The 15907-nt window shown below is 37.6% G+C and overlaps 1 protein-coding gene across 6 annotated transcripts in view; it reads right to left on the minus strand.

Moving 5' to 3' along the window:
• The window catches only part of POU6F2 (POU class 6 homeobox 2), a 325692-nt gene that overhangs the window by 143222 nt on the left and 166563 nt on the right, over positions 1-15907 (minus strand). For all 6 annotated transcript variants that reach the window (XM_072153279.1, XM_072153276.1, XM_072153277.1 and 3 more), the window contains exons 3-4: positions 10321-10412; positions 3900-4128 (exon numbers count right to left, since the gene is read on the minus strand). In XM_072153279.1, coding sequence (XP_072009380.1) covers positions 3900-4128; positions 10321-10412 — 321 coding nt within the window. The remainder of the gene's footprint in view (positions 1-3899; positions 4129-10320; positions 10413-15907) is intronic.

The raw sequence follows: 15907 nt of genomic DNA on the forward strand, positions 1-15907 counted from the left end.
CAGATCCAGCAGGCGTGTAATGGCTAAAATCAATATCAAAAAATATATAACAAAACAGTTTCCCTAAAAAGTATAACACACTAATGTATTGTCCACATTGTGTCCTTTCTGATAAAAGAGAATAGGAGAGTAGTAGAAAAATCCAATTTTGTGCTTTCATGGGTGCAGCTATGGGGAATTATGTAAATCCCTGGTACTGCTGTTTTTTTTTAATGATCTTGTTCAAAACTTTTGGTCTTGTCTGATTTGTTATCTTTCTTTAAGTTCAGTTTAAAATAAAACTTTACAAACTTTTATGAGAAGCTTTATTTGAGTAATCGTGGAAGATTACCAGTATTACTATGGACTATAAATTGCAATTTACTTCTGAAAGCTGTTTCTCTCACTGTTACAATTGTAGCATGTTTTGAATGTTCATTATGGCTAATATAGGCATTTTTGGCCCATGGCAATTGTGTTGTTTTATAGTACTGTACATAGCTGTATAAATGGAAATCTCTTCAGTTATAATTGAGTTTAAATTTTAATTTTTGAGGTAGAAGTGGTGGAAATTTCACTCTCATGGCCCCTACAGCTCAGCTGTTTGAAGGGGCTACAGTGATCATGCTGCAACCTCTTTATTTATATAGGTAGGGAAACACCAAAAGCCTAGTCTTAAAGGGGTTTTTCTGATTACTGATATGGATGACTGGGAATGAGTCATAGCTCTAGTTCCATTTTCTGCTGTGATGACAAATTAAACAGTGGCATGTATCGAGGGAAGTGTAGACTGTTAACCCTCATTCATGGAGAGAATGAATATGGCATATTTTGTACAATTTTAGGCACTGGTGAATAAGAAGGACATAGAAACCAAGGCTAATAATGTTTGAACAAAGACGCTATAGGGTGATCTTATCACAATGTTGATGGACAACACAGCATCTAGGCCTGTAACAAAGACAAGGGAAAAGACAACATTAAGTTGTCAATATTGCACCTATAAGTTATTTAACTGGTTTTCTATAAATAATTTGTAAAAGTAAAGAAATAAAATTTGGGAAAAAAATCTGAAAACTTATCAGCCTACCCTAATGACCTATCCATCTCCGTTTTTGGTGTGATTAAGCTGATCAGCAGGTTATGTTCCAGGTTAGGTAAGGTTCCAGGCCTGGAAACCCTCTTTAAACATCAAGATATTTTGTGACCAGGTACTGCAAACTGAGAAGTGTAACCAGGAACATCTATTTCTTTACTTCAATATGATGTCATCCATTAAATAATTGTGATTTAGATAACATTTAGAACATTAATGTTAGGGTGAGAAATTATGTGTATCTGATTCAATAGTTGAACTTACTTACCGGTTGCTAGTTTAGTCAAATGCTCTCAATTATCTGTGTGCAATGTAGTCAATTTCATAATGACACATTTGCCAAATGGAGAGGGATACTGCAGACTGGTAAAAGGAGCTGATCTTGGAAAAGGCACTTTTTTTATTTGTGAATGCCATTTATTCCTACCATAGACACTTAGGGGCATATTTACCAGGGCCTCTGCGCTACTTGCGATTACTTGCCCTGACGCCAGTGGCGCGTGAAGGGGGTTGTGGCTGGCCTAGCAGTGGGCATGGCCGGTCGGGAGTGGGCCAGTGCGGGGCGGAACTGTCCCTCTGCCGGTGCACTCAATGTTGCCAGTGACTTTTCACATGTGAAATGTCGCCGGCTGTGTTTATTTCTACACCAGATCCTGCCTCTTGATCTGTCACGCTGCGAAAATGCAGTGGCGGGCCTATCGAGCAGTTTAATTAGAAGTAAAACAATAAATATAATATAAAATCTTTTAAAAATCTTGGTGAAGTATGGTGAACAATGTGTTACAGGCTTGGGCTGAGCGCTTCCTCTGGTTCTTACTACTAATTAAAATTTCAAGTAAAAAGACTACTTAGTCCTCCAGCGCTTCTACTAAATGCTCATCGCTGACAGAAACCAAGCACTGAAAGAATCATCTACCAGGAATGACTCTCCGGACTTGGAGAACGGAGTTTCCCTGGGAGCGTGGCTGCAGTATGACGCCAAATCTTAGATACACATGTTCAACATGTTACATATGTTCAATCAGGTGAGTAGTTGTCATACTACTAAGATCTGCCATAACAACTAACCAAGGGTATTACACCATAGAAGCGCCATCATAGAAAGGCGTATGATGAATAACCCCCTTAAGATTGTGCTATTTTTCCATTATTTTTTTAACAGTTTTTGCATGTGTCCGAAAATTCCAGGTTATAAGTAGCTATACATACATCACATTATTCTACTTTATATTTTTATTTTGAACATATTTTGATGCGTTTTTAAAATTCATAACCAATATTTTTAAAACATTGCAAGTTTTTGGTTGCAATTATTCTCAATTTCTTAAAGAAGTTTAAAATTGAAGAAAAATTCCAGGGAAACTATTTGCACAGAAAAAAATTGTGAAAATATAAAAATTCCAAGGAAAAATCTTTGTGTGTGTCTTATTTTGTTACTGTATATGATAATAATAATTGCTAGATTTATATTAAACTATTGTCATGGAAAAAAAAACAGTTCAGTTCTAAAATTACATTAAAAATTTGACTAATGACCCACATAAGATGAGCTTTTAAAACAAAAGCTTAGTGGTTGTGTATCCTCAGCAGAGAATTTCGAGTATGTAAGCAAAATGAATTCATGACGTATGCCATTGTGTTCCATTACTTAATGTTTATTTATAATACTATATATATAGACATAAGCAAAAACAAGCAGCACAACGCATTTTATAATGCTTGTTTCTTCATTAAGATTTTATCATTCACCTCCTCTAAAAAGCCTCTTCCCTCACTTTGTTAAATCTGCTTTTACTCGGTGCTGTTTCTGCATTATTTTAATCTTTGCTTTCCTACTTTACATGCACTCTCAAATTTTAAACAAGTAAAATTTTGCATTAGCTGGCCCTTTTTCATTTATGATTTATGACTGACAGGTTTCTTGCTGCAACTTAATGGTATGAGAGAGACATTATTTTAAACATTAAAGTGAAAACCATTTACAAGTATGATAAGAAAGGTCTGTTGACATTAATCTTTAAAATAGCCACAAGGTGCTGCATAAGCTGTGGCTTCACCAACAGGTGAAACTCAAGGGACGGCAGAAAAAAATCCATAAACTAAAGTAATAATGAAGAGTACTTAATACACACAGCAGATGTTATTTAACAGTGTGTGCATCTATATTTATATTTATCTATTTATAGTATGTCCATTATTATGATATTATACAATATTATATTATTATATATTAAATGTATAATGTATATATAATTACTATATTGTATTATATTATATGTATTTACAATATTTTTACAGTTTTACATATATTTATTTACAGCTTTTCTTCTTTTTTCACTGAACATTTTGTAGCTCAAGACAAGGACTTTCATTGCTTGAGTAATGCCAAGCTGTAAACCCCTTCTTTATTGGGAGTAGGAGTCCATAACAACCACTTTCCTGTCATTGCTGTTGACCTAAGGAAAATTACCAAGATCTTCAGGAATGGCCAAGTCTTGGTAAGAATTCATTAATAGCATTCACGGCTGTGACATACATTTTAGGGGGTCAGACAGTATTACTGTTTTCTTTTAGGAAATGCCCTGCACCTGCCCATGGCTCCCTTAAATTAATTGCACTAATTACAACCTGTGGACAGGTGTGGCACTGTTTTGGTGGCATAACAACATGTGACCTTCAAAATAAGGAAGTAGTATTGAGCCTTATTCCTGACTGCTCCAGTTGTGACGACTTGATTGTGTTTGTACTAGGAATAGTTATAAGAAGTTGGTTTCACCTTAGTCCTACTGCCAAGTTTTCTTTCCGTCAAAATACACAAACTTACCTTGTAAATTTTGCAATGGCAGAGTCATGATTCCTCCTGCTGCTGCGGCTGCAACTAGGCCTTGGATGTTTGTAAGATTGGCTGTAGGCAACGTCAGCACCAGACCTTGCTGTCCCCCAAGTTGTCCGGCCATGTTAAAAGGGATGAGGATGGGCTGGTTGAGGCCAGGAGCACCCCCTGGCATCACTCCAGCTACAGCTGATGCCAGTTGTTGTGCTGCTAGCAGTGGCTGGAAAATAAACATAAATCGGAGTTAAGGAGTATAGGGTTATATGGCTTAGAAGACAGACACATCTACAATGGAATATTGAAAAGCATTTCATAAAGCTTTCTACTTTATCAAATAGCTGAGTGTTCTTTACAGTATACTGAACTGCAAATGCAAGGAATAAAGCATAAGATGGGAATAAAGTCTATTTCTAGAACCCTTATTTAGTACTTGCATACAATGTTATTCTAGAATAGGACACATAAACACCAGGCACTTGAATTACCAATATCTATACAAATATATCATGTTTTCCCACAGGAGGCATTCAACTTTAGTCCACAAACAAGACACATCCTTTGATAAAGTAAGACGTTGTAGCTATCTCTAAAATAACCATTTCATATATTTGGCAGTAACTACCATCAATTGGTGCAAGGCACTCGGGGAGATGTATTTATTATTTAGACTATATATGGATGGCATGCCAGTCTCTCCCCCAGGACTCTGTGTGGCAATGTTATCCACAGTGCGCACCATGGGATTGTTTTCCAGCAGTACTTTTAGTTGGAAAGTTGTTACAAATACATTCCACTTGCTGTGAATTTGAATATGTGCCCAATCCCTGGGGTTACAATGGCATTTTATCAGAGAATTTCTACCCATCAACAGAAATAATCCCTGAATAAATACATAAACCTACCCCACTGTTGAAAAGGCAGGGGGCTAGATTGACTGCAAAAGCTGGAATATAGACACAGAATAGCATAATCCTGGTCAAGTTAGGTGATTATCTATTCGATTATAATCAATTACAATGAATATGTGTAGTAATATTTGTAGAACCTGCGTTCTAGTTCCAGTAAATTTAATTCACAATCCTTTAGGATGGCACAATGGCGGACATTTAAGGAGCAATGTATACTATGTCATTCTTGTGTTGTATTTCATCTGGTAAATAGCAGCTAGTTAAAGTGTAACTAAACAAAATTGGTTAAATTAATAGTGAAAATGATAAAATTTATTTTGAAATATACTTTGGTTATACAAATGTTTCCATGCCCTGTTTTATCCCCTGAATTTCTTGCTGCTTTTAGGAGTTTTTATAAATCAGTATTCCCTTCAGTATCTACACTTGCAGCTGATAGATTAGACAGCGGTTCTCAACCTGTGGGTCGGGACCCCAGCGGGGGTCGAACGACCAAAACTGGGGGTCGCCTAAAGCCATCGGAGCTGCACTTTTATTGTGTTTTTACTGCGAGTTGCATGGTTTGGGGTCACCACAACATGAGGAACTGTATTGTGGGGTCCCAGCATTAGAAAGGTTGAGAACCACTGGATTAGAAGCTGATAAGGGTTCAATGACTTATCTCATCAAAGAGCACAAATATCAAGTGACATATTCTAGTAAGGTTGTTTAGTGATACTTAGTTACAAGGTTAAGGTTATTATGAAGAACAAGTATGTTTCCACACATTTTTTAAAAACTTTATCAGCCAGTACTATGCAGCTAACTTAGAGACACTGAGGCACGTTTACTAAGAATGGTGCAAATTGCACTAAGTGTGGCTTGCCTGTGTATAATGCAGGGTGCGCCAGATTCATGATTTCTGGCGCCCATTCTTCATGAATCTGATGCTCAATGAACAGACGACAGAGTGTACCACTTTTTTTTCTGGTCTATCTTTAACATGGGGCATGCAACACACTTCTGTCCGACATGAATGATAAATTTGGCACACGGTCCAACTGAGCACCAGAACGCCCCCTAATTTGTGTCGCATAAGGCCTTGTGCATCCGCACCACAAAAGGGTTGCGTGGGACACATTAGTGATGCAGACACTTTTTTAATACCTGTGCAAGCTGTTTGCACCTAAAAGAACGTGCAAAGTCAGATGGAAAACTGGCGCAAGGGCCTTAGTAAATGTGCCCAAATATGCTTGTGACATTCATTCAACTAGAGAAGGGCACCCACTTAAATCTAAACACTTGTGGTTTTATTAATGATTCACCCAAGATCTCTCACAGATGTGACAGAAATGTGTCCACATATTTGTCATTTGTGTAACTGAAACATATTCACCACACATCGGGGGTCATTTACTAAGGCCCCAATTCGCGTTTTCCCAACGTGTTACCCGAATATTTCCGATTTGCGCCAATTTTCCCTGTATTGCCCCGGGATTCTGGCGCACGTGATCGGATTATAGCGCTTCGGCGCTGGCATGCACGCGTCGGAAATCGGGGGCGTGGCTGAACAAAAACCTGCCGGATTCGGAAAAAACGCAGCATTTAAAAAAAAAAAAAAAAGTGTCGCTGGACTCGCGCTTACCTTCACCAGGAATAGGCCGGTGAACTTCAGTGCATTCTGGCGGGCCTCTGCGGACTTCAGCGCAGCAGCGACACCTGGTGGACGTCGGAGGAACTACCTTAGTGAATCCCTGCCGGACCTGAATCCACCGCAGAGAACGTGCCGCTGGATCGCGAATGGACTGGGTAAGTAAATCTGCCCCATCTATCATTACAATCCTATTTGTAAGAAACAGCTTTACTTTTTGTTTGCAAAGCTAAAACTAATAAATGTTTTCCTTAAAAACAAACTGAAGTACAAGCACTAGTTCTGAATTGATCTCTCTATCTATTTGCATTATATATGCCACTCCTCATTATTTATGCATTTCATTTTATTAGACTAATTATTTATGAGTCCATAGAAAAATTAGAAGAAGCAAACTGAACAAGTCAGTAAATGAAAAGCTTGGATGAGGCCAGCTAGTTTGCTGTCTTTGTCTCTCTTGTTAATAATAATTAGAAATAATTTGCGATCATTTTGACTATTTTCTAAAATTGCAATTAGTGAACACCACAGAACTAACTACCAGGATTGTTGTGTAGCAGCTTCTGTGGGGCCTAGTTAGTAAAGAGAGTTCACCTGTCAGCAGATGTCTAGAAGAGGATAGTACAAAATTGTGCATTTTTCACGAAGGAAATGTGGAAAAGTTATGTTGTTGAGTCCAAAATGAACACAACATACTTATATCCTGATTCTAATGACTGATGAAAGTGATGATAGACTGGGCGTTCAACTAGACAGTCTTCTGCTTTGGCAGATTTATCACTGTCGGATGCTAGCTGATAAATCTGGAGCAGTTTAGGACTGTCGAGTTATATTTTTCACCATCTCTAGTTCTCTGTACCAAAATAATACATTTTTTGGTGCAGAAACTTTTTGCCGCATTACAACCACACCCCTTGTTTGTACAAGTTGGAAAAGTTCCTAAAAACTATCTAAAATCCTTAATAACAGTGTTACAAGGCAACATCATAGATTCCAAATGGACCAGCGCCCAGAGAGGTGAAAATACTAAATATTTATATTGGGAAAAAAATATTTAAGAAAAAAAATAATGTTTAAAAGGACAGCTGTGTAATATACAATACAAGTTGGATTTATTACTGAGAGTTTAAATAGAATGTTTACTCAGCAATTGGCCTAATAAACAACTACAGAGATATTGTCAAGCAGCATTACACCTTCTATTTTTTGCGTCTTTCATGGCCCATGGTGGTGGTATCATCTAGATAATCAACTTTGAACTGAGCTATATATGTTGTATAAAGTCAAGGAGGAGGAGAGTTTAACACTGAAGTCAAGGTGAGAAGATCTGAACGCCTCCTCCTCTGTGATTGACATCAGGCATTGGACTTTAGAAGATTTGGTTAGTGACGTCTCTGGATGCAGGGCCATCAATTAAAGTGAAGTAGGGTTTCTGAGGAAGAAAGAGCTTTAATTCTCCCCCTCCTTGACTTTATACAACCAACTCACGAAAGAGCTTTAATTCCCCCCCTCCTTGACTTTATACAACCAACTCACATGTCACTTCAAAGTAGATTTTATGGATATTGCCACCGCCCTGGGTGATGAAAGAAACATGATCTGGAAGGTGTTCAGCTATTTTACAAAATACTGATAATAGTTTATTAGGTAATTTTTTGCTGACAGGTTTCCTTAAATATGAAAGTAAACCAATTAATTCACTTATGATTGGTTAAACAGGGAACAGAATTAATGAAGAGGAACAATTATACCTACCCATGCATAGAAGATACACTCCTACAATACTACTGTGAGGGAGAACTTTCAGAAACTTTGAGCTCATCCAGTTTTCATATTACACACTTGTCTTTATTTGACACAAACATTTCTTAGTTTGCAGACACTCAACAGCTACTAATAATACAAATTTAATGACTGCCAAAAGCAATATGATTTCAGAAATCCCCCGGGTTATCTTAATATACTTGAGAGGCTTCCCCCAACATCCACCTGTCTTTTCAACGATGCTGCTTACTCTTTGAGATTACAAAGTCAAGGAAGATAACAAGAAGAGTGTCATAATAACATGCATTACACTAGATGTTAGACTAGTTTCATTGTATATTCACACACTAAAGCATTCGGCCTAAATATGGATGAGTACAGAACAAGAATACTGTATTAGATAATTATGTAACACGTTTTCTAAGTACTACAAGTGAATGTTTGTAAGGGTAATGTATATAGGCCTTGAACACATGACCAACAGACTGAACTCTACCTAAATACAAACTTTTCTCCATAAGTATTGAATGAGGTAAATGGACTGATCAGTCTACAATAAAGATGCGTACATAGACAAATATTAATGATGTATATAGATAATGTCTATATGTCAGCCATATGGAGCTCTATGATGCCAAACTAATCTTAACAGAACTTGTCTTTAATAAGACTTTTGGCGATTTTTGGTTTTTGTTGCTGGGCAGAAACTAATGACACAGTACATTATTCTGCACACTGCCAGCAGAACAAACAGGTAGCTGACAAGCCTGCTTTGTGATTGTGTGTGGACATTTGTAGACAGTATACCCTGCAGATATGTAGTAATGAAGTAATGAATCTAGTGATGTTATATTCACATCTTATTTGATGTATATTATAATAATATCATAACTTTATATTCTATTCTTTTCTTATAGTCACATTATTGAATGTTTCAGTTTGTCAAAACATTTAGTGAATATAGACCTACAATGAAGAACTTTGTGAAGTTCTAAAATTTCTTCAAAAGTTCTTAAAAGGCCAACAAATTTACACAGGCCACACATTACCTAAATCTAACATTCCTATTAACTTCTGTTGGCCCAATCATTGTTCTATGTATTTGGGTGTTAAGGCTATACCTCACACCCTTCCGATTGCCACCCCCATAATTTACATGGTGCCGACCACTAGTCAGGGACTTGATACTTCATCTTGTAGGTGAATCCTCAGCTAAACCATTAGCGTGTGAAGCTCTAGGAATACAGCTTTCTGCTCTCCCACATGTTTGAACAGAGCATTAGAACAGAGAAAGTCACTGTTGGAAATCGTCTTTAAACAGTTAAGTGTGAGCTTGAAAAAATGAGCTTGAGCTTGAGCAGTCAAATCTTCCCCACAGGGAGCTATTTTGTCTAACTAGCTGCTTTTCCATATTTAATGCGGAAAAAAGAATTGTGACAGATGTCTTCAACATTGCCAATTTATGCGTCTGGCATTTTGAAGTTTTCGGGGAAAATTACTTTTACTTACTTTATATTATGGAAATATTATTATCTATTTATGAGTAAGTTGTAAGAATTAAAGCACTAAACCTCAATTCAATGTCCTCTAATTCACAATACAATGGTATTATTGGTGCTGGTCATTCTCAGAATGGGAAATATGTTATATATCAATAACAGTGATTATGGGACAGATATGTCTAGGAACCTCCTGCCATGAAATGGTGTGCACAGTACAGTGTCTCTAAAAGCAAGTTCAAGTGTATAGCTTAATGGATCCAACTAGTGGGTTATTGCAGAGTTAATTTGCACATTGTATGCAAATATGTGAGTAACACATTGCCTCCTCCCCCTTACACTCATACACTATCCCTAAAAATACCTGGTGTCATCTATTCCTTAACACAAACCATCATCTATATTTACTAAGCTTAAGTTATAGTATTACATAGTTAAATACTAAAATTATAAAAATGTATTTTCTTCATTATTCATAATTCAAATGTAAAATTGGAATTGACATCTAAACAGTAAATATATTTCTGAAATGTACTTATTTATTTTTTAATCCCGTCGCAAAATATTGGAAAATGTGTCCAAAATAATTCTACAATCAGTGATTCTGTTACCTGAGGCCCAACCGAGAATCCTGGATGAGACTGGCTTGGATGATGAGGATCGTTTGTCCCCGACTCAGCCTGCACGGAGTTGCCTCTGGCCCCTACAATGTAAAGAGAGAGTGTGTCTTATTATGTGAAGCAGAGATCAGCGCATTGCATTTCACTTGTGATGTCACAGAGCATCAGGCTGAAAATGATATGCTTAAATGGTTTATCAATAACCCGAGAGCTCAAATCACTTATCAGCTGCATAAATTATGCTAACGCTCATTCGCAGCAGCCGGCTCATTCACAGAGACACAACAATCTGACAGCAGAGAAACTGAACCTATCATCAGTAAGGCTAATGTGGGTCGCATTATCCATCAATTTACATAGATGACTTCCCAGCGTGACTGTGTAGTGTAATTTCTTTTCATGCTCCAATGAGAAAGAGCTAGTGTAATTCATGTTTCACATAACAAAACGCCAGGAGCAGGAGTCATTTTACAATTAATATACAACACTATCGTTGAGGAATAAAGTTCATGAAATTTTTTTAAAATTTTTTAATGAAATGGTGAATAAAAGTTCAAATAAAAAGAAAAAAAAATAGTTAGGAATAAATTATTAATTACATGTCTTTTATATCTGCCCTTATCACATGCTGTGCATGGATAATTGATGGAACTACTTACAAACTTTTAAGCCACTTTTACCTATTGTCTTATGTAATTTTGAAAATCATGTTTAGCATTGACATTCTTAGGATGGCAATTATTTCAAATTGGTGAGGGCCTGACTTTGCCTCTACCAATCAGATTGAAATTCACTTAAATGTTTACATTGCTCCATCCACATCCTCTAGCACAGTGTCCCCCACCAGGGATTGGCTGCACATCACATATTTTTCCAAGTGTCAGTGGCTCCTTTCCCCTATGGTCCCTGAAAAAGAAAATTGCATGACCCACCTTTATCCCATACCTAACCCCAACCTTTATTATGCCCCCTTTCCCTTATTCTTATAATACCTCCTTTTATGCAACTGTGCTCCTTTATAATGCCCAGTTCAATGCAGATGCCCCCTTATCATGTAGTTACCTCCTAGTATTATCCTTTTTCCTGCCTCCCCTTTATATTGCCCTCTTTTCTGATGCCACCTACTCATAGTGCCCCCTTTTGCAGACCTCTAATAATGATTGGAATTTCCCTTTTTTTCTGTAGTCCCCTCTTTAAAGTATCTCTCTATTTGTATCCTCTCCTTATAATGCCCTCTTTACTGCAGCCACCTTCTGCTGGCCACAGAAAAGGAGTCATTATATGGAGGGTGCTACAGAAAAGGGGTTATAACAACAGGCCCTTTTTCTCTAGCCCCCAACTTATACTTATAACCATATCTTTATCCTCCCCAATGAATGAACCCTCCATAAAGATGAACTCACTTTTCCCCACTCCATTGAAACTGCACTAATCCTCTTCATCATCATGGCTGCCAGCTTTAGTCTAGTATACAGTGGCCATAAAGAGGAAAAGAGACCAGTCTTGAGTCATGGCCCGGCTGTTTAGGGCCACTGCTCTAGTAGCCACGTTTAAGAGCAGTGAGACTATGGAAATCTCTATTGCAGGAGGTTGTTATGGTGAACTCTATGTACATGTTCAAGAGGGGCCTGGATGGCTTTCTGGAGAGCAAAAATATCATGGGTTATGGGAAAAAACATTTGTTTCATTCTTAAAGGTAGGACTTGATGAACTTGCTTCTTTTTCCAGCCTCATATACAATGATACTACTCATTTAAGTAAAGTCTGCAGTCTCCATCGATGGCCTGTCATAAGGATATACCACAATTAACTTGCCATTGGAAAACCCCTTTAATTTTAATTGTTATCTACAATTCACAGAAGAATCGCTTTCCTGTTCCCACTAATTGAACTACAGTAGATCAAGCATGGATGACCCTGGGTGCATGATCCAATAAGAGTACATTTAACAGTTTCATACTTTAGATAGCTGAGAAAATGTATATGATAATTATCACAATCATCCATTCATGGCACATGACATATAACTATGTCACATGGCGGATGCGGGTGTTTGGAGAGGGCTCACAGGCTGAGCCCTCTCCATAGCCAGTGAGCATTTGCTGCATATTGCAGCAAACATCCACCAGTAACACCCACGATCGGTGCCAGCACTGATTGTGGGTGCTAACCCTTCGATTGCCGCAGCATCAAAGGGCCATTGGTGCGTGGGTGCCACCATGTTGGCTTAGATCGGCGCTCCCAGTGATGTCATTCGGGAGCGGCAATCTGTTACGCATACAAAGACCCAAGGCAGTCTCGTTTTAACCCATTTATTACAATGTGCAATTTGCAATGTGAAAAATCCCCATACTGTAGTATGGCAGTATATGGTAGGATGAATCAGACAACCAAGGGTTAAAGTACCCTAAAGGGGCTGAAAAATAGAAAAGTATAAACTATAACTGATGTAAATATAAATAAAGAAAATAAGCTGTCACTCAGCTCTTTGCATGAAAAAATAATAAAGTTATAGATTTTTGAAGGTGGGAAGTGAAAGATGAAAAGAAAAAAGAGCCTGGTCGTTAAAGGAATTCAGCCATTTAAAAAAAACAAGAAACCTTCTAAGGATACTCACCTTCGTTCCAATTCATTCTGATCCCAGCGCTGTCCTCAGTTAAGTTTGACACGTTAAGTTATAGAAAGCACACAGCGCAGGTATGAGATGTCCTGCACTCCAGGCTTCTAACTATGCACAACCCTCGCCACCTACCTCTCCTGTGCAAAGGGATGTCATGCGAAAGGTGTGGATTCACATGTGATGTCACCTACCTCTCCCAGTATAGAAGAGGGATATGGCAAAGACGTTCATAATTAGCAGCCTGGAGCACCTCCGCTTAGTGGAGGACTTTGCGATCAGCATGAAGAGGAGTGCTTCTTTAGATGGTTTCTTGTATTTTTAAATGTTAGAGATGGGTTCATGATAAAAAATACCTATTAATAAAATTTACCTGTTCATAGGTCTAAACAGGCTCTTATGCCTTTTAATATAGAAAAAGGTAACCCATTTTTCTATAGTGCCAATGAAATTGACTACTTCACCTAATTCAATGTAATCTCTTATCTCATGTCAATCAAAGAAGGGCTACAAAATAGGATTAAATAATAAATGTGCAAAGCTATAATGTGCAAATTTGAAAATCTGATTAATCTGTAATATCCTTTGTGCAGAGAGTCAGAAATGGACATTGCTCTGGGAATACTTACAAGCACTCAGCTGAAATATCTAAATTGATTTTGGAACAAACTAATAAAAACACAGAGACTTGCTGACATTTTTATAAAGTGATTTCTGTCAAATACGTCTGGCATTTAAATGACCACTGTCATTTCTAGACCGAGAGAAGATGCCCTATTATAATTCCAAGAAAACAAAGAAAACTGTTTCCTTAAAATATCACTCATAAAAACCAGAACTATTTTCCTATATTGAAATCAGTTAATTATTTGGAGAAGTTTATATCTATGGTTCTAGCTCAACATGGTGTATTACTTTAGCAATAGCAGAATAAAAGGTAGAACCACGTATATCAAGAGACTAGTATAACCAGCAACTCGGTGAAGGGTGGAGTAGGTATATGAGGAGTTCCTGGACACTGCCTCAATAGCTGATTAGCCGTCCATCACTCAATATGTTTGGTCTCTCCTTCTTTTTTCTAAACTGAATAACCCAAAATTTTGTAATTTGTTATTGTGTTCTATCCCCTCCATTCCCCTAATAATCTTGGTTGGTCTCCTCTGCATCTTTTCCAGTTCTTCTATGTCCTTTTTCTAAACAGTTGCCCAAAACTGTACACAATATTCCATGTGTGGCCTGACTATGGGGGGTATTAAGCATAAGCTGGCATTCATGTGCGGGTGTATGATTAAGGCCATGCTCCGCTGCCTCGGTAGATACATGAAGAGGCTTAGACCTCTTGATGTATCCATTGGGTGGCCACACTGCCTTGCAAATCTACACAAGGCCTGTCCTGGTATAGTTTTGTGTAAAAACGTTTTTAAAAAGCGGGCAGGAACGCTTATATAATGATCAAACAAGTTTGTAAAAAAACATCAGCCATTTTTCATTGTTTAGAGCATAATTTAACTAAATTTCACATATTTCTTTTATTTTCTCATCTATTATGTGCATCACAGAGCTTATATACATTTTAATGTACATCACAAATATATTGCTTTTTGACAACAGTATTTGCCTTATATCATGTGTTTGAAAATTGAATCAAAGAAGATGCTGTTACATATTGAGCTAACACAATCTAATCCAGTTCAAACAATGGGTAAAACAAATAGGACAGTGTAGGTGAGATATAGCAGGAAGAGCCATTCTATGTGAAGCAATAAGCATCCTCTGTTTGATAGTCCATGCATTTCTTATGAACTCTGGTGTACATACTGCTTCTGCTGCAGTCTACCACAAATGTGTTAACTCAAATATAATCATCTATGGGTCACAGGGATCTTCCCATGTTTCCCATGATATTACGACGACATTTCCTACATAAAGTATTGACAATGAAGGTTATGAATTAAAACAGGATATTTCTGTGAATTATTATTTTGCTGAAACAATTGTCAAGGCTACAGATGGTGCGTGGGTAAGAATATGATGGATTAATTGTTATTTTGATGAAGATGAATGAATTCTCACCCCAATAGTGTTTTTCGATGAGCCTGATATTCAGTAACTTCACATAAAAACATTATCTTTGTTATATGTAACTGATCGGCAGCGACTACTGGGGCAAGGAGTAGCCAAGCCGTGGAGCTGGAGTAAAGGCTAATCCATGCCCCAGTAGCCTTAGTTGATATGCCTACTAGGGCATCTTTAGCATGAGCTGTGCAGAATTTCCCCAAAGCCACCGATATGCACTATGAATCTCTTCTACTGCTTTTTGGGATGAGAAGCGTGCTGAAGATGCACTGGTGGGCGGATCAACTCAGGCTACGGGGGTGTGGAGTAGCCTGTATTTACAAATAACAAAGATAATGTTTTTATGTGAATTTACTGAATGTTAGGCTTATCGAAAAACACTATGGGTGTGAGAATTAGAGCAAAAACCTACCTTTTTATATAGATCCATGATGGTATGTTTCCCTTAATGTATAACTTCTTATATGCACATTTGTATGATAAGGGGCATAACAGAAGAAGGGAAAGCATTGGGATTCCAGTTACAAATCAGCAATCTTTAGTACAATGTCAGCTTTCACAAAGTCAAACAACATATTTGGGAAATAAAATGTGAGCAATTTTTATACTTGACCTGTAAAGATGTTTTCTATACTTTAAAGATGTTTTCTATGATTATAAAAGCATGGCTGCTTCCTTCTTAAAGGAAACCTACCATCACGAATCTACCTATTAAGGTAGATCTGGTGGCAGGTTCTGCTAATGTTTAGTAGTAAAGCCCTTTTTAGGTCTAATTCTTTTGTGGCCCAGAACTTTTATGAATTTTAAGTCCCCCTATATGCAAGTTTCCGAAAAAGAGGCTACTGGGGCATGGGCAGTAGCCCTGGCTTCAGAGCCGAGACTGCG

The sequence above is a fragment of the Engystomops pustulosus genome, chromosome 5 (assembly GCF_040894005.1).
Source record: "Engystomops pustulosus chromosome 5, aEngPut4.maternal, whole genome shotgun sequence".
In the NCBI taxonomy this organism is placed as follows: Eukaryota; Metazoa; Chordata; class Amphibia; order Anura; family Leptodactylidae; genus Engystomops; species Engystomops pustulosus.